Raw genomic sequence first — 18,326 nt, forward strand, 5'->3', positions numbered from 1 at the left:
TGGGAAGTGGGTGGAGAATGGGAAGAGAGCAGTAGCAGTTTCTAATGGGAAGCTATGTAAAGCCGGGAACTGCGGCTGCTTGCCGCCTCTCTTCTTCCACAGCTCATTAATTAAGCAGACATTTTGACAGGTCTCCTCCCAGAGAACACTAAACAAAGGAAGGGAGAATGCATCATCACCATCTCCTGTTGGAGAAATCCATCAAGATATAGTAACAAGGCAAAAAGCTACAGAAACTACTACATGATCGATCAGATGTGTAGATTTTTGACACGGTAGTCACCACAAGCTTGATCGATCAAACTCCTTTCAGTATACTTCATGTCTCTTTGTAGTCACAATCGGCAAAAAGTCCGCTTCTTCTTTAGATAATATATGTATTGTTCTCTCTCTCTCTCTCTCTCTCTCCGCTACAGTAACTACTACTTTTCTTAGGTTTCAAGAAGAGAGACTCCAGTTATATTTTTCTCTCACACGCCTAGTCCACCTGATCTCTCTCCCATGCTTCGAGAGGGAGAAGGAGGAGAGGAAAGCTGAGAACCGGAAGCATGGGACTAGGCGTCGGGTGCGATACCATCAGGCACTGATTCCCTTTACCCTAATTAATCTCTCTGGCGCTGCTAGCTAGCTAGAGACATGTGTGACTGACTGTTTCTGGTACAGGATGGAGAGCGATCATGGTGACCTCGCGGACATAGTCCGAGCCGGTGGCCGAAGCGGCCCATCGAACACCGAGTTCGAGCCGGTTGCCGAGTGGCAGCTCCCTTCGGAGCCGGTGTTTGTTCCTACGAGAACTGAAACCCCTACCAACAACTTCGGAGATCCTTTCCTCAACCTCCGCGACCCTCTGCTGAATCAGTATATAGGAGCGGAGTTGTTTGAAGGCGCAGAAGCTATGGTGGCACCGGCCAGTATGGTCGTAGCAAGCAGCAGCGGACATGGCGGCGATGAGCGGCTTCTTGTAACTCCCAAGATACTAACCGGCGGCGAGCAGGAGATTAAGGGGCCCTGTACAATCGTCTCAAGGGTTCTTCAGATCTCGCCTGTTGCCGGCAATACTAAGCCTTCCCCGCTTCCACCGAGGCTGATAACGCCGCCTCCCGTAGGGGCCGGGGAGATGATGATGATGATGAAGATGAGCAGCGGATCCATAGCCGAACCGGTGGATAATGATGGTGGAGTGCAGATCTCGTCCCCCCGGACTCCAGGGATCAAACGAAGGTTCGAGATCGACAAATCCTTCTCTTGATCTTCCTATGGATTTAGTTCTTGGGACTTTTCTTGTCTTCCTCTCTTGATCTTCTTCTTTTCCTTGATCTTCCTGAAATCCTTCAAGCTTGGGTTGGGTTGTTTTCAGAAGATCCATCGTGACGATCTAGAGAGAGTTCTATTGATACGTACGAGTCTTCAATGTATACCTTCGCACAGTCACAGCTACTTTAGTTGCTTTCTTTCGATGGGAATGCAAGTAAAAGGAATTATCTTGTCCGAACTGACAAAAGATTGATAGCAATCTAAGAACTTGTGTCATCAAAAGTGGGAGGCTCTTTTTCTCTCTGGTAACACCACCAATAGACTTGGGGTTTTCAGGTGACATACAGACACCTACAGAGTCCCAAGAACAAGTTCATGTTTCGGCAACTAAGAACATCAGCTAATTTCCTTCATTCTAACTTTATATTTGACAGATCTGCTGTTGTTGTTGTTGTTGTTGTTGTTTCTCTTCCTATCTGTGCAATTGTGGTTGAGATTGTCTGGACTTGTTTATGCAGAAAAAGCCAGGCAAAGAAGGTGGTGTGCATTCCTGCACCAGCAGCAGCCAGCAACAGGTCCAGCGGTGAGGTTGTTCCATCTGATCTATGGGCTTGGAGGAAGTATGGCCAGAAACCAATCAAGGGTTCTCCTTATCCAAGGTACATTTTCCCATCATTTATGTGCTAAAATATTAGTCTCCTCATCTGCAAGAGAGACTCGTTGTGGTCTTTTCACTTCTTCCCATGTTTTGTTGGCTAGTTGAGGCCTTCCATTGCTGCTGCAAAGATAAGCGCATAGAATAAGTGGCAGTGAGATCCAAAGGCAAAAAAACCTCTCGTTCTATCATTTTCTTTTCTTGTCTTGCTCTACTCTGACATGCTTGGATCCGTTCCATAGGTTGTCCTCTCAGATCATTGCATATACCGAAACTGATCATGATGGTGAACATTACAAGATCATTTTTGTTCTCTGAGGATCCTACATTGAATGAGAAAACACACACAAATGATTATTCTTGGCGAGTTTTAGTCTCTCACTGTTCAATCAATGTTTGAGCTTCTTGAATCAAAACAAGAAGTTACGCTTTTCTTTGCGTGGTATATAATGATGCGTGTGTTCTGGTTTCAAGAAGCTGATGAGTTGCATGCACATCAGGGGCTATTACAGATGCAGCAGCTCCAAAGGATGCTCGGCGAGGAAGCAAGTGGAGCGCTGCCGAACTGATCCTAACATGTTGGTCATCACCTACACATCCGAGCACAACCACCCATGGCCTACGCAACGCAACGCGCTCGCAGGATCCATACGATTCCACCCATCCAAGACTGCCTCAAGGAGCTCCGGTGGCAGCATTCTCAACTCACCCACGGCTCCGAAGGAAGAGACGCAGGATGCAGCAACCATGTCGAGCGAGGCTGATGAGATGGGGAAGACGACTGAGCAAGCTGAAGATACTGGGTTCCACCAAATTATCCACCCAAGTTACGAGCCAACGATCCCAGAAGCGGATCAGCCCGATGACCTCTTCGCGTATTTAGCGGAGTTGGAGGCCGACCCGCTGAGCCTCATCCTGTCCAAAGGATTCATGGAAACAAAGCCAGAGGAAGCGGGAGGAGACGGCTCCATGGACGACCCCTCCTTCAACATGTTCGACTGGGCAGGGAGCTCATGAAGGAAAGCAAGAAAGGTTTATACCAAGACCTTGCGACAGCAAAGACTCACCTCAGTAGTAGAGGGGAGACAAGAGAAGGAACAAAAAGTGGAGCTTTGTTATCCTACAATGTAAAAGACGTTCTCGTTCAAGGTCTAGCTATAAACCTTTTCGAAGGATGACCTTTCTTGCGTGTGTGTTTCCTGCTCTTTGGTTTACCTAAAGATCGAGACTTAAAGGAAGGAGGACCGGGTGTTAGCCGGTGAATGGAGAGGAAGAGCACGAGAGGAGAGAGACCCACGAGTTCGGAAGATTGGAGGGTGAGACATAAAGCTGAGCAACAGAAACTTCAAACAGTAGCACAAGTACACGTCCGAAATGTGACCGAACGAAGAAGTTAAGAAACATATCTCGATGAGCTCTTTCCTCTTCCCTTTCTCTTTCTCTCTCTCTCTTCTTCTCTCCCTCACCCTCTCTCTTTACCTCTCACCATCTTTTTCAAAGTGGGAGAGAAACAGTTCCTGACTGATCAAGCTTTCAAAAAGAGGACACAGTTGGAGCTTTTGCTTGAGCATGAACCTCTTCACGCACAGTAAGATGGCTCAAGCAAGAAATAGAGATCGAGTACACACTGCAATTTAATTATTTTGTATATTTCATAGGTTTTTAGAATATTCATGGAGAAAAAAAAATAAAATAAATCAAATTATAATTGTGAATGAGGATCTAAAGAGTTCATCTCACATATCATTTTGATTAAGTTTATATGAATGATGCAAGAGGGCATATTTCAGACGAGTGATTCGATCATCTACGTAAAAAATGCGTGAGGATACGAGACCTTCATCCTATGGTGAAAGATGATGGAAATGATTAAGACCTGAAGGGGAACAGATTTCTATTATTATATATATCATGATACATCGGCCTCTGTCCTTCTGTCTTGCAAGTGCATTTACACCATAGATAACATGCCCGTGCATTGTAGTATTGCAAGGAAAAGGGAAAGGAAACGAAGGTCAAACTCCCAGATGTGACTTCTCCTTCATTTTACTCGTCATATATCAATATCCGTCACAATTTTCTTTTCTTTTCTTTTTTTTGGGTGCAGAAATAAGGATGTTGAGGTGGCTTTTGTTGATCGAAATCAACATGTTCGCAGCACGAGTTTGCCGTGCACTCCGAAATAGGAAGAATGCGACGATACGTACGAGTATAACTCTTTCTTTCTCAAATAATAATAACAAAATATTATTAATCTAAGATCTAAAACCATCAAGGAAAAGACATTGTTTGATGTATATAGCTATTTCATGCAATTTTATGTGGCATTCTTATAGATCTAATGATGTATTTGAAGTAACCAAATTGTGTCATCTTCGAGGTGAGAGAGGCCACTAAAGCCCCAAAATGTTTGTCCTAGTAAAAAAGACAAAGATTTTTTTTATATAATAAATCCTTGAAAAATTATATATTTTTTTTCTACTACCATTGATCCCTCTATCTATCTATTTATAAGGATTAGGAGATATATTTTAGAGGTCATATTCAGTATCAAATGCTCATAAGTCTTTTCATGATAACCCTATTTAATATTGATAAGAGTTTGATGCATGGATGAACCAACATCGATGGTGTCTGTCACATGTTGATCGGTCATACCATAATACCTAACAATTTAGTGTATCTTCTCATGATCAAATGATTGTTTATTTCGCATAACGATTCTATACATTGACGATCAATTACTCTTGTTCATTACTAAAAATTCATCGTAAAAACCCATGTGCGTTTGTGTTTATCAAGCTCTCTCTTGGACTTAGTAGATAATACTTTTAATATTTTTTGAATCCTTCGATTAATTTCTTAATTTAAGCATCGAATGAATCTTTTATAGGGCACGCTCTCGATATAATTTTTGTAGGAGACCTTATCAAACTATAGGTTCGGACACTAAACTCGACTTAGTATCAAACAATTATGATTTATAATAGTAAATATTAATTTTATATTTTTTAAGATGTTGCTAGACATGGGCAAATCCCAACAACAATATCATAGTTATGCATTGGTGTATGGTTGTGACATCAGCCATGCTGGCGTGCAATGACAAGTAGCCATTAGAAGTGCTTGAAGTTTGCCATTTGCTCTACCACAATTTACCAGTAGTCCACATAAAAAAGAGAGGATCACAGCAAGACACCGAGCCCAAAGCATCTCGATTGGACGGCAGCTTCTAAGAGCTAAAGTATCCTTAGAAGAGTCCCAACAAAAAACTTAAACTAATCACCTCTCCGGAATCTTTGATGGAAAGATGCAGATATCTCACTTCGTGATAGCTGTTACTGATGAGATGGTTCGGTGACTAAAAGTCTGTGTAGCAGCAAGCAAAATGACAAACAAACCACAAAGTACTACTGAGCTGTTGAGAGAATATGATGAGTCCTGTGACATGGAACAACAGCTAGGAGGTTCGTGATAGGGCCTCCAGCTTCTGTTAAGAATGGGATGCTGGATCGATGCTTACCAGTAGAAGATGCCAAAGGTAGCACACAGCAAAACAAGGTATGAGAGAGTTCAGTGGTCAGTGGACATGGTCAGCTTGCTCCACCTCCACCCCCACCCCCACCCCCACCCCCTTCTTTACTTACCCACTGTAGCTACACAGTTGAAGGTAGGAGAGACGCAATAAAAGAAGACTTGATTAACATTTATTTTGTTCTGTCGTTCAACGGGCTAAAATGCATACTACAACCGCAAGGTAACGGTATGTCATGTCTTCTTGCAACCCCACTGCATATATCTGAGGGCAACATATAAGGATGAAATAGAGCAAGCCTCAGTATGGTTCGCACAAACTGAGTTCGGATGGCTCTTATAAGGAGCATCGCTCAGAAGAGGAGGATTTTGATTTTATTATAAGAACTCATGTTGGTGAATGTCAAAGGAAGTTTTTAAATAGAAAAAGGAGTTTGTATAATGAACTGACAGCCATGAGAGAAGGTCTCCGATGCGCCAAACAGGAAGGCGTGGACGAGAATTATTATTGTCATTTTTTGTCGAATTTTATATGGAAAGGAGAATGACCCAATGCTTCTTGTCTTTTTTTTTGTGTGTTTATCTAAAGCGAGGTTTATTTATTTATTTGCCTTTTTAACTTTTTTTTTTTTTGGGAAAAAGAAACTCTATGTCATGTCACCGCAGCCACATAAAAATAGATTCTCTCAAAAAGCTTAAGTCTTTCACAAGAAACATAATTTTTATTTTCTTAATATTTCTCAATCCAACACGTAAAACATGAATCTGTTTTGCAATGCCGACAAAAAATCTAATAGGCTGAAATATAGATTTCGATCTCAATCTAACAACTTCAATTTTTTATACTAATTAACTATCTTTAGCATTTCGATTCTTATATTTTTAAAATTATATTAAATTTCAACTGTAACATTGAATCTAAGAGCTTAGGCTTTTTATATTAGCTTAATTACATATTGTCTCCTATAATTAGCTACATTTAATATCCCGATTCTTATATTTTTAAAAATTATATTACGATCTCTATACTTATAAAAATAAAATATTTAATTATGTTTCTCCTCACTTCCGTCGATTTTACTATGAAAATACCGCATGAATGAGACATAATTAATACGTACTCAGTCGAACTTTTGAAAATATAAAGATTGAAATACTAAAGGTATTTAATTATAGATGATAATATATAATTAGTCCTGCATTCTTAAACACTTCCACCAACAATAATATCTTGGTGATGTATGCCTAAGGCAGTTTTAATCACATGGGAAGCATCATCTTATCCATTTTCCCATTCTGATGAGGAGTAAACTTACCTAAATTTTGTATCTCATGCACTCGTAGTAAGGAACTATGGATTGTTTCCCAAAGGAGGCGGCAGGCGAAGGGACATTAAATCTTTCATTTCATTGTTTGTTTCGGAGAAAGGCCTGTGTTTCCACTGGTCCGTAGGTTTCGTTCTAACTACGGTCGAGTAAGTCGGATTGCAAGATCTTTTACTTTTCGTGTCCTTTCTCTCTGTTTCATCGGACACAATGCTGTTCTCTCGGTCACTCCAGACTAAGAACAATCGACTCCATGGTGTTTGCCATGCTAATCACTATAGATCCTGGAGATTTGAACCGTAGAAAACCAAATTCATATTTGGAACAAACAGATTGTCATACCTGATCATCACAAAGACTGATTGAGATCCTGCAGTGGCTCTTAAGAGCCTAATCTGAATCCAACGTCAACACTTATTGCATTATGATGCTTACACAGTCAGACTATATGTAAGTTTATGTCAATTCACATTGCAATCAAATTACTAAAGAACAAGGACTTGTTTCAATTACCAGGAATATAAGACAAAATGACAGTCTGCTGCTTAATTGTTTCCCTCTGAAATAAGAAAAAGCCCAGGGACAACCTGAGGGTTATGATTCGAAGTCCTGGATCTTTAAGCAGCTGAATGCCAAACTTGGCCCGGATAAGTTGCATTGAGACAACCTGAGGGTTACTAATCGAAGCACAATCTTTGTCAGAAGAATAATCACGCTTTTCGGTCCTAAGCACAAAAGTTCAGCTTCTTCATAACCTTTGCATAAGCTGCATGCACAATCTCAGGTCTCCTGAGTCTCCGTTTTGCCTTCTTTGACTGCATGAACCACCATCATTCCAGTTAGCTATAAATTCAACGTCCCTTTGCAGAGATGAAGAAGAATCCATTTTAGAAAGTATTTCAGGAAATGTCATAAACCCTAACCAATTCAAACAGAGATAAAGTATTATCTCTATCTGAATTCGGTTCGTTCTTCTAAAATTATTCCTCAATTGGTTATCTATCTGAATTTGGCTCGTTCAGGAAATGTTTAATGCAGTTTACTACTTATTATTGTGGCGTCTGCTAGGACCTTAAGGAGAGAGAAAATAAAAATATATAACCATGTACTCCAGGCTGGCAGATCAATGGCTTGTTTATTTGGCCCCATGTCATGAATCAAAATTATGGGCAACCACCCAGGTCTTCCACAGGAGCAAGAGCATGGGAACTGAATTTGTGATGGAGACTCCATAGGTCATGCTTATCCTAGAAGGGACCGTACTTTGAATAAGTGTGGTTCTACAACCAATCAATCAAAATAACAGAGTGTTCATGGACTGTCTATGGACCATTAACACTACTTCACGTTGCCTAGAAATCCATTCCGTCGAGTGGAAGTGATAAGAGACAATAAAAATTCATAAATATTTCCATGTCCAGTTAACCTTGTGGAAGTATTCAGGAAAATCTGTTGTTTCTATTAACAAAAACAACAATTATCTTCTAAATTTCTGACAATAATGTTGAATTCAAGAGACAATAAACCATCATTGTCTTTATGTATTATTACACTAGTAGCAGGAGTTTAAGTTTGATTGCACGTATTCTTCTTTGCCTATGCCAACAACTATGGTACTAGCAGCAGTTCTCACTATTTATGGTTGAGGAATTATTCTGGGTGTACCAATAAACAACTAGCAAAAGGCATATGGGGTTATGGAGACATTAAATATGAAGAGGAAGATGCAAATGATAGAAAAATAGAGTAGAACAAAAAAGGAAGTCAAAGGACATACCTGCGACCTGAAGTTTTATCAACAGAACTTGTTTGCCAATTCACCTCTTTAAGCTTATACTTCTTAGGCACATAATTGATAACAGGAGAAATAGAAAATTCTGCCATGTAACACTATCATATTCCCGTTAGATACCTTAGATTCTCCAAGTTTAAGTTCCATTAGAGATGTTTACTCGGCTGATATCAAGCAATAGGTACTTGAAATAGCCTACCTATTTTGGCAGGCCAGTCATAGCACCAAACCAACTGACTACATAGAATTTGACGTTCCTCAACAAAATAAGAACCTCCAAATAGTTGCCTAAATAGAACTAATGAGAACTAGAACCATTGACAAAATCATCAAAAATGAAAAATCAACTTGACTCAACTACAATGTAAACCTAAAATTGATTAAGACAACTTAGACACTTGCTGAACCATAATTGTGTTAAAGGAACCAAATTTTGAACATGCAATAGCTCTATAAAGTTGCATAGCATGCAAGTGTTTTAAAATATTAAATCCAAGTATGTTACATGTACCTCTAATAGTTTCAAAATTCTTTGTGATGATATCTGTTAGCATTTAATATCATGAATACTTTTCCTGATTTGCCACCTGATTTAAAATATTAAATCCAACTCAACTATGCTGGATTTTGCAACGCTCAGAAAAAACAAGCTCGGGGTGTGGCCAGCAAAGCAGACTCTACTATGTTCCATGTCTTGTAGACATAAGTATCAGGATTGTCATAAATAAACATTGCATACACCTTAAAATGAGCAATCAACATGATGAAGAGTCACTGAAACAACAGAACCAATAGGTTCAATTAAAATTTAATCCCAGATGGAAAATTAAAAAAAAAAGTTATCACAAGTTAATGAAGAATATGAAATGTGTACAAGACTCGTTTTCCAGAGGATTAAATAACTGTGCAAGTATTAGAACTCTTTGGCGTCAATTGAGAATATTGAACTTTGCATTGGATATTGACTTTCAACTTATCCACTACCACCTTTAGAAGGTGAAGCTATGATAAAACGAATATAGGTTTGTCTTTACAGGAGAATTTCAGACTTTCAGTGAAAGTCAAGTGATCAATCATACAATTTGAAGACAACTACCCAAATTATTCATTTTAGGTTTCTATTGGCTTGTTGTTCCAAGGTGATATTTCTGCAAGTTACACTTGGTTTTCCTAGTGTCTTATTTCCCTTAATAACTCAACAGGGGGTTTTGCTAGAGAGATTCTTTGGTTAGGCATAGTTGCTATAATACCCGGCTTAGTCTCATATCAGAAGTGGGCAAGAACTTGAATTGACTAATAAGGATTTCATGGTAATACTTCAATTAACTTGGGCTTAAACATTTTGGTTCAAACCCAACGAAGTTAATGGATCGGTTATCCCTTCAATTGAATTGTAATAAATAATATCAAAGTTGATCTAGTAACACATCACGATGTGGAGCTATCACTGGGCAAAACCTCATATGCACCATGCTAGGGTCTAATTCTAGGATATGCTAACCCTTGAAGAGACATCAAATCCTTAAATAGAAAAGAGTGTAATATGAATAGTGCCAATTATAGTCAATTATCCCGCAAAATTTTAAGTTATACTGATATGGTGGTCATATGTTTTATCCACAAAAGACTCTTCAACTTTATAGTAGCTTGAGCCATTAATTATAAAAAAATATGCTACACATCACAACTAATTACATATCAGTAATTAACAATAATCCTTATGGTCAGTTTTGCAGAACCACAAATCCAAGTCATTGTTGCACTATGCTTATGGTCCCATTGGAATAAACAATAAGATAAATTAAGCATACCTTGAACAAATTTTGTGTTAAAGAGTTTAGTCCAACCAATTTTGCAGTAATAGAACAAACGGAATAGACTCTAGTGTTTTATCTTTCTTCGGTGGACAAGGATCAGAATTGGCACTATTGTCTATGGAGAATCTTCATTCAGGATCTACCAAGAAAGACACTTAATTTTAGTTGTTCAGTAACTATAAGGTTTTTTTCTTATCCCAAACAAGGGTTGAACATCAAATAAAATTGAATCATACAGAATCAGTAGTCCAGCTCAGAAACAGGCATGCATCCAGTTTGATCTACTATTGAGATCAAAACTTCCATTAAATTGGTAAATAAGAACTAGTGATTTAGTTTCCAGCAAAGAAAACTCAGAACTAGAAGTCTAGAAGTCCAAATTTTAACCAAAATTTATAACACTAAAAATGCTGATCGTTACATGTTTCCTAGATCAATCGCTTCTCATTTTAGTTACAGAAAAATCAGGACATCTCTTGCATTGATCAACAGATCAGACAGAAAACACATTACCTTCAAGTGTGCATTATGCCGCTTTCCAGCCCTCCATCTCCGTATTTGTCCATCGTTCATGGTCCTAAATCTGAACTTAAAAGACCTTAAAACAAAGAAAAAACCAGAAAGAACTTAGAGGACATAAGAAAAATACAGCAACACTCCCAAATAATAAGTAAAGCATAATTAAACATACGAGTAAGACTTGAGCTTGTATTTCTTCACTTTAGAAGTAACTGGCGTGAGCGGGGCTCTCGATCTTTCCTTTGCCGCATAAAAACGAGCTTGCATCGCCTTTAACAACATGCAGTCAAATCAGTAACTGGCGTGAGCGGGGCTCTCGATCTTTCCTTTGCCGCATAAAAACGAGCTTGCATCGCCTTTAACAACATGCAGTCAAATCAGTAACTGGCGTGAGCGGGGCTCTCGATCTTTCCTTTGCCGCATAAAAACGAGCTTGCATCGCCTTTAACAACATGCAGTCAAATCAGAAACTGGGCTAGAAATTTAAACTTAAGTAAATAACAGAATCAGCAAGTCTATCACATTGGAACATTATCCTACTAAAAATCGATCAAGAAGAACAAAGATTAGGATCACAAACGTACCGAACGGAGATGAGAGGAAGGATAAAACTCTAAACCTGGCGGCCGGTTGCGGAGAGCTGGGGGAAGCACGTCAGCGCAAACAGGCTTGAGGTTGGAGGGGTTCACGGGGAACGCCACTGATCGGAGGCATTCCGGAGGGAGGGGGTAGAGGGCAGGACGGGAAGAGGCGAGCAAACGTCGACCGAGATCGACGAACCGTCGGGCCTGCATCACTGCGCTCCCCGACAAGAGGGAAAAATAGACGAAGTTGATTCGACCCAACACTTGGGGTTGATCGACGTTTGGTGTGAACCGAATCTAACACGAGCGCCAAATTGATTTCTCGCGTAATAAATGGACCGAGTTAGATTGGATTGGGCTTGGCCCATATTAATGTTTCCCCGCCCACAAGAGAGTAAGCACGGTCTGTTGGGAACACCCTTTGACGTCGATGATGATGATGAATCCAATCCAGGCCACGTAAATGAGAGATCCAGGATCACATCTTGTTACTGGGCTGCATGTCTGCCGCAGCAGATACACCATTTTTATGGATCTGATCTGATCTGATCTGATGATTGACTGGCTAAAACGTGCCTTATACTTGTAATGTTTCTGCATCAGGACCACCACAAGGTATGAGCTGTTGTGAGAGTAAAGATGGATGCCGTTTCCTTGGATCTGATAGCTTATTGGCTTCCCCCATGCAGCATGGAGGTCCTCGCAATTGTTTATTCGTTGCAGAACTTGAAATGATTTGGGGTGCTTGCGAAGGTTTACAGTACACTTTGAGAGAGAAAATGATGCAGAGATGAACCAAAGGATGAATTCTTGTTATCATGTTGCATGCTGGGATAGAATCTTCTGCATAAAATAAACTTCCCCTTGTGATTGTTTTGCTACAGTCTTCTTCGTGGGGATCATGGAGAAGTGATGATGCATGCATTCTTTGTTCATTATTCTTGTGTACAAACAGTTCTCATCACTAACTTAGTCTGATTAAAAAAGCTTCATCTCAACTATTGTAAACATACTGAGTTCCATGATCAAATCTCCAAATCATGATCTTATAGTAGAACAATGCCTAGCATGGCATCACAGTCCAAGAATCTTCATCCAAAAGCAGTGTTTAAACAACTGGAACCTAACTTCAACCTGTGGCTTGTTGGTAGATGATAGAAACAGCATTGCTTCCTAGTATGCATTCAATCCTACAATGTTGCCTTTCTAACATCTCAGTCTGAATCATTTATGTTCTGAATCAAACTAGGTTGTTTCAGTCATACCAACAATACTTCAATCAAACTAGCATGCAGGAAATGAACATCATAAGAAGTGTACATTTGACTTTTCTTATTTAACTGGTCAAACGTAAATAGTTGGCCTAGCATGCATGTGTTTTTTCTTCTTTCTAACCTAACTGGTAGGCAGAATTTGGGAAAGTCCTTTTCAAGTTTTGTCACAATAATTTTGGACATTTCTTCTTGCTTAATCAATGTATAGAATATATACTATTAGTCCTTGAGAAAAGTAAAAAAAAAAAAAGGTAAGAGACATAGCTTGTAAGCCATGCTTCCTTATCGTCACAGACTACCTGCTACCGATCTGCCGAAGCTAAACGATGACACGGTCGTTGCTCAGTTCCATCAAGGCCCTCCTCAGCTTCAACCGTCGGATGGCTCTCTTCGCCTTTAGTTGGACCGTCCAGATTTAAAGCTCCACCACCAAACTCACCAGACGTGAACGGTCGGATGTTGCTACGTAGGAGTAGCGAGGGCGGCCGCAGATAGTTCATCTGCGAAGGTTTCTTTTGTCCGTTAGATTTAGGTGCTCTGCTTTAGGATTCGATCAATTTTTGAACCAAGGGTGGAGAATCTCCTACCGCAGGTTTTCTTATCTGCGGTCGAACTTTGTTCCATTATAGTAGGTGGCATCAAGAAGTCAACAAGCGAAGCTTGGATTAAAATCCACCTCGAGTGCGGGCAGAGAACGAGAGCTCCATTCCTCTCGATCTATCAGCTGGTGCGGCGAAGCAATGGAGAGAGAGGACGCCCTGGAGAGCGGAGAAGGAAGGGCCTTGCTCCCTTTGGTAATTAGCTTGCTTGATCTCTTGGGCTTCGTCGTTTTGTTTTGTTTTGTTTCACTTGGTTCGTTTCTTCGTATCCAAGCAAGAAGAAAGAGGATCCATCTTCCTCTGGCACTGGAAGCGTTTAGGGTTTTCTTTTTCTGTTTCTCTCTTCAGCAATTGTGCCCTGGATTGTGTGCACAGATGCACCTCGAGCTAAATGTTCACAATTAGAGGGATTTTGGAGACCCCTGTAGTGTTCTTAGGTATAGTGAGATGAGAATCTCCCACCTTACTACCTGATGAGTCTGGGGGATGAGATGGAGACGATGTGCTTCTCCTTGTGAAGGTTTCTTGCCAAATGAATGGAAATCTCTGCTCTTAATTGCTGAGATCTCCTTTTTCTTAAAGATTTGGAACCACTTTAGATCCAGATTGGAAGGACATGAGTACCTCTATTGTAATATATTGCTAGCTATTACCATTTTTAGTGCTTGTGGATGAAAGAATTTTTCCGGGACTTTTCTTCCCCCTTTTTTTTTTTTCCTTCACGAAGATATCGGATTTGGATTAAAAAGAAAGGTGTTCATTACTTCTTGGAAATTGGCTGTGTACTAGTAGACGGCTTACGGTGTTGCGATCTTTTTTTTTTCTCCAAACCTTTTTTTTCTTTTTCCTTTCAGAGCGCTTAACTCATTATTAACCACTTTTCTTTTCATTTCTGTTTATCATAGTTTTGCAATTCTTCTCTCTTGGATTGGAACATTTTTAAAATATTGAAAATAAAGACCACAAATATAAAAGATCCTGTGTCACTGAGATGGCCTAAGAAGTAGAAGCTCAGTAGTGTTTGTAGTCAATGAGATACTTTACTAATTGGATTATGCTTTCAGAATGTGGAGAATGAATCGAGCCACCATGGACCTCGATCGCATTACAAGCCTAGTAACTCAAAAGCACCGGCAATTATTTTGGGTAAGGTTTCATATGACCTGTTTGTTTAACAGAGTACTTAAGTTGTTAAAGTTGGAGAAGAAGTCATCTGAAGTCATCAAGTATTTTGATAGTATAGAAGTAAATTCAATAAACATTAGTCCGCTAAAAATGGTCAATGGAAATCAAGTGGAATGTGTTATAAACAAGATTTTGGATCTTCTGCCATAATCATATAGAATAAGCTGACACTTACATGGTATCATGTATATACTCTTTGTGCAGGATTTGAATACTTAGATAGTGTTGCCTTTAATGGTGTTGGAGCAAATTTGATTGTTTATCTTCATACTGTCCTCCATGGAAACAATGCTGCAAATGCAGCAAATGTGGGTACCTGGAGTGGAACTTGTTTCCTGACTCCATTGTTTGGAGCTATTGTGGCTGATACCTACTGGGGAAATTACAAGACAATACTCTACTCCCTTGTAGTATATCTCCTTGTAAGTCAGATTTAAAGCCCTTCTTTTTCGTTCCTCAAGAATTTCTATGTTTACATGTTTCATGTCTTTAGATAAGATATCTTTTTTCCTAATATGCCTTTCTTCTTGTCTGGTAGGGAATGATCACCATCACTTCCGCTGCTTTTTCTGCATCTTCAAAGCTTTATCAATGTGAGGGCGGCTCATGTCAGACAGCAAGTTCCCTTCTTTTTTGTGGGTTGTATCTTGTGGCAATTGGGAGTGGAGGCGTCAAGGCAGCATTGCTTCCTTTTGGTGCAGAGCAGTTTGATGATGAGAACCCATTAGAGAGAGAAAAAAAGGGGGCCTTCTTTGGTTGGTTTTATCTTTGTATCACCTTGGGAGCGCTCACTTCTGGAATTTTCATAGTCTGGATACAAGAGAATATAGACTGGGGGCTTGGATATGGTATTGCAACATTCTGCATGGCTTCAGCCTTAGCTGCCTTTGTATTAGGAACACCATCTTTTCGGCGTCGGTTGCCAAGTGGCAGCCCTTTGCAAAGTATCCTTCAAGTACTTGTTGCCTCCTACAAGAAGAGGAATGCTGAAACTCCCAGGGATAGCAGTCTCTTGTACGAGGCAGACAAGAACTTATCCGATTTGGGGCAGCAGAGATTGGCACATACAAATGAGTTCAGGTACGTTTTTTATGGTTAGTTTTCGAGCCGATGATTCAAGTTAGACTGCCTATCAGATGTTGTTGTGGTTATAAAGAGCTCAGTAATGCTGAGTTAGTTCATAGCTGATTCAAAATTAGAATAGGCAATCCCCCACCCATTCCCGACAACAACCCAAACCCAAAGAAGAAAACTCCTTCCTACCCCTCATTTGAAAAAGTAAGAGAACAATATCTCCTTCCAAACCCATATATCAAACTAATTCACTGTCTTAAGTAATGCAGACTCTTTATCATTTTGTTTCAGATATGTCTCTGTTAATTAAATCACTCTTTACTGCACCTTGCTATTTGTGTAATTATCACTTCTGCAGTTGGAATTAGATCTTGCTTCTTGTTACTCTTAGTTCTAGGAACAGCAAAACCAAGCAGTTAATAGGATTTTCTTAGAAATGATTCATTGAAGATGAAGGGATGTGTTTCACATCAAACAAAGTGTGATACTTGATTTTCTTCTTCTCCCTACTTGCTTCAATTGTCAATGAGAGAAAAAACTAAGATTCTCTGATCTATTGTAACTTGGAAATCCACCCATGCTTCATCAATCTCCTTGATTGGGAAGAGATCCAAGTATATTATTTGGCTTGGGGTGGGGGAGGGAGATGTACATCTCTTTTTATTCATTTATCTCCTATCTTTTACAGAATTATTAGGTTTGTTGTGAAACCAGCTACAATTTACCACCCATACACACACATGTATGAAACCATTATATTACATTGGCTTTGTCAAGCAATAAATGTGATATCAGTGTTTGTTACTATTATGAACTAAAATAAATGATGATTTTATATGGATCTAGGTTGTCTTACATATTTTATAAGCATTAAAACCCTAATCTCTCTTCATAAAATCATACAACTCCTATGTTAGAGTTCTATCGAGGGTAAAATTAGTACATGTTCCACCCCACTATGGGACATAAGCAAGACCCTTGGCCGAGCACAACACAGAATATAGAGCTTCCATGTAATCATCAACCAACAATGAAATCGAGCACTCACACTATGTAGTATGACAATCAGATTGATTTTCAGAAAATGATAACAATCATTCACTTCTAAACAAATGTTAGATTTCTTACAGATTTACACTTGTTCGAGTTCAATTTTCACTTCTTCCCATTTATTCATTTGATTTTTAACTTCAGAGTCAAAGAAAAAGAAGCTTTCTTAAAATTTTGCTTCATACGCTCAGGTTCTTAGATAAAGCAGCTACAATTTCTGCTCTGGATTTGAAGGATGGTTCTCCTCAGAGTTCATGGAACCTGTGTACTGTCACTCAAGTTGAAGAATTGAAGATGTTCCTACGCTTGATACCAATATGGGCTAACAGTATTGTCTATGCAGCTGTATTTGCTCAAATGTTCACTACTTTCATTCAACAAGGGAGTGCAATGAACACCAAAATTGGGTCATTCTCTATCCCTCCTGCATCCTTGTGCTCCTTTGAAATCATAAGTGTCATGGGTTGGGTATTTGTCTACAACAACATCATATCCCCAGCAGCCAAGAGGTACTTTGGAAATGGAGTGGGATTTTCCCAGCTGCAGCGGATGGGAATTGGACGTTTCCTACTGATCTTGGCAATGCTAACAGCTTCTTACAATGAGAGCAGGAGATTGGAAAGTGTCAAAGGTGGTGAAACCTTGAGCATTGCATGGCAACTCCCACAGTTTTTTGTCCTGGCAAGCTCGGAAGTCTTCAATAATATTACCCAGCTCGAGTTCTTCTTTGCCCAGGCTCCTGACAGGATGAAGAGCATATGCACAGCAATGGTTCTGTTTTCAATGTCGCTAGGCAATTACTTGAATTCATTCATCATCACAGTCATTGCTGATGTTACATCAAGAGGAGGGGTGACGGGTTGGATCCCAGATGATCTGAACAAAGGGCATCTGGATTACTATTTCTTGGTGCTGGCAGGCATATCCACAGTGAACTTCTTTGTGTATGTTGCTTTTGCAGGGAACTATACGCTGAAGAAAGTCATTTCTGAGAGTTAAAGATAGAGTGAGGAAACTTATTGCCGGGAAACTTGGGTCGCTTATCTTAGAAAGTTTTAAAGCTTCCTATTGTTACATGTTTGGACATAAATGCTGCAATGTTCTGTAATATTTGTGATACATTATTGCAATGTCTTGATCAGCTAAGGAGTTCTGCAAACACTAATGAATTTAGTTAATATCTCCTAAAGGCAGTTTGTCTAAGAAATGTATTTCTTGTTCTATATTGGATTATGGATGGTCTTGTGATTTGAACAAATGAACAAAGGTCATTAGAAACCATTTGTGAATTAAATAGTTGCACATTATGTAATCAAATCAAATAATTAAGTTAGAAATTAAATTTTTTTCTTACTTCTTTAATGGAAGCTCAACTCCTCTTATATAAGGGGAGAAATTTTTCTATTTTGTTCCTCATTTAGTCGAGTCTAACAGCGAGAGAAACGAAGAGTTACAAGTTGAGTTGACGAGAGGTAGGTTTTCTTACTGTATAGTTTGAAAAAAAAAAATAAATTCTTTAAATGTTAAAAATTTTATTATTGTATTAAAGTCAATTAGTTAAAATTTTTATAATGTTATTTGACCCCTTATTAAAGTTTTTATTTTAGATTTAAACATGTTAAAAATTTATGTGTTTTATATGATATTTTCTAGCATTACAGTTT

General features: G+C 39.2%; 3 protein-coding genes across 4 annotated transcripts; 2 read left to right on the plus strand and 1 right to left on the minus strand.

Annotated features, from left to right (window-relative positions):
- Window positions 1-422: 422 nt before the first annotated feature.
- LOC103983847 (probable WRKY transcription factor 14) lies at window positions 423-3,081 on the plus strand. Its single transcript, XM_009401158.3, has 4 exons — window positions 423-580; window positions 664-1,221; window positions 1,773-1,913; window positions 2,410-3,081. The coding sequence occupies exons 1-4, from the start codon at window positions 549-551 to the stop codon at window positions 2,924-2,926; spliced, it is 1,248 nt and encodes a 415-aa protein (XP_009399433.2). The 5' UTR covers window positions 423-548; the 3' UTR covers window positions 2,927-3,081.
- Window positions 3,082-7,168: 4,087 nt separating this feature from the next.
- Window positions 7,169-11,682, minus strand: LOC135612116 (uncharacterized). Of its 2 annotated transcripts, none has more exons than XM_065107946.1 (4): window positions 11,516-11,682; window positions 11,069-11,338; window positions 10,891-10,975; window positions 7,169-7,583 (listed from the first exon to the last, which is right to left on the minus strand). In XM_065107946.1, the coding sequence occupies exons 2-4, from the start codon at window positions 11,176-11,178 to the stop codon at window positions 7,494-7,496; spliced, it is 285 nt and encodes a 94-aa protein (XP_064964018.1). In that variant the 5' UTR covers window positions 11,179-11,338; window positions 11,516-11,682; the 3' UTR covers window positions 7,169-7,493. The 2 variants fall into 2 exon arrangements, with proteins under 2 accessions (XP_064964018.1, XP_064964019.1); XM_065107947.1 differs by having other exon boundaries at window positions 11,481-11,682.
- Window positions 11,683-13,391: 1,709 nt separating this feature from the next.
- LOC103983848 (protein NRT1/ PTR FAMILY 8.3) lies at window positions 13,392-17,851 on the plus strand. The gene is made up of 5 exons (XM_009401160.3): window positions 13,392-13,548; window positions 14,418-14,499; window positions 14,743-14,960; window positions 15,077-15,618; window positions 16,854-17,851. Exons 1-5 carry the CDS (start codon window positions 13,495-13,497, stop codon window positions 17,659-17,661), a joined length of 1,704 nt encoding a protein of 567 aa, XP_009399435.2. The 5' UTR covers window positions 13,392-13,494; the 3' UTR covers window positions 17,662-17,851.
- The last annotated feature ends 475 nt before the right edge of the window (window positions 17,852-18,326 follow it).

The sequence above is a fragment of the Musa acuminata genome, chromosome BXJ2-5, assembly GCF_036884655.1.
Source record: "Musa acuminata AAA Group cultivar baxijiao chromosome BXJ2-5, Cavendish_Baxijiao_AAA, whole genome shotgun sequence".
NCBI classification, from domain to species: domain Eukaryota; kingdom Viridiplantae; phylum Streptophyta; class Magnoliopsida; order Zingiberales; family Musaceae; genus Musa; species Musa acuminata.

What these genes read in the sequence shown, in the direction of transcription:
- LOC103983847 (XM_009401158.3), top strand. Translation starts at nt 549, where the DNA reads ATGGGACTAGGCGTCGGGTGCGATACCATCAG. An exon ending in GTCGGGTGCGATACCATCAG is followed by an intron (nt 581 to 663) that starts GCACTGATTCCC and finishes TTTCTGGTACAG; the next exon opens with GATGGAGAGCGATCATGGTG. An exon ending in ACTCCAGGGATCAAACGAAG is followed by an intron (nt 1,222 to 1,772) that starts GTTCGAGATCGA and finishes TTGTTTATGCAG; the next exon opens with AAAAAGCCAGGCAAAGAAGG.
- LOC135612116 (XM_065107946.1), bottom strand. Translation starts at nt 11,178, where the DNA reads ATGTTGTTAAAGGCGATGCAAGCTCGTTTTTATGCGGCAAAGGAAAGA. An exon ending in TACAAGCTCAAGTCTTACTC is followed by an intron (nt 10,976 to 11,068) that starts GTATGTTTAATT and finishes CTTTGTTTTAAG; the next exon opens with GTCTTTTAAGTTCAGATTTA. An exon ending in GGCATAATGCACACTTGAAG is followed by an intron (nt 7,584 to 10,890) that starts GTAATGTGTTTT and finishes TGGTTCATGCAG; the next exon opens with TCAAAGAAGGCAAAACGGAG.
- LOC103983848 (XM_009401160.3), top strand. Translation starts at nt 13,495, where the DNA reads ATGGAGAGAGAGGACGCCCTGGAGAGCGGAGAAGGAAGGGCCTTGCTC. An exon ending in AGCACCGGCAATTATTTTGG is followed by an intron (nt 14,500 to 14,742) that starts GTAAGGTTTCAT and finishes CTCTTTGTGCAG; the next exon opens with GATTTGAATACTTAGATAGT. An exon ending in CCCTTGTAGTATATCTCCTT is followed by an intron (nt 14,961 to 15,076) that starts GTAAGTCAGATT and finishes CTTGTCTGGTAG; the next exon opens with GGAATGATCACCATCACTTC.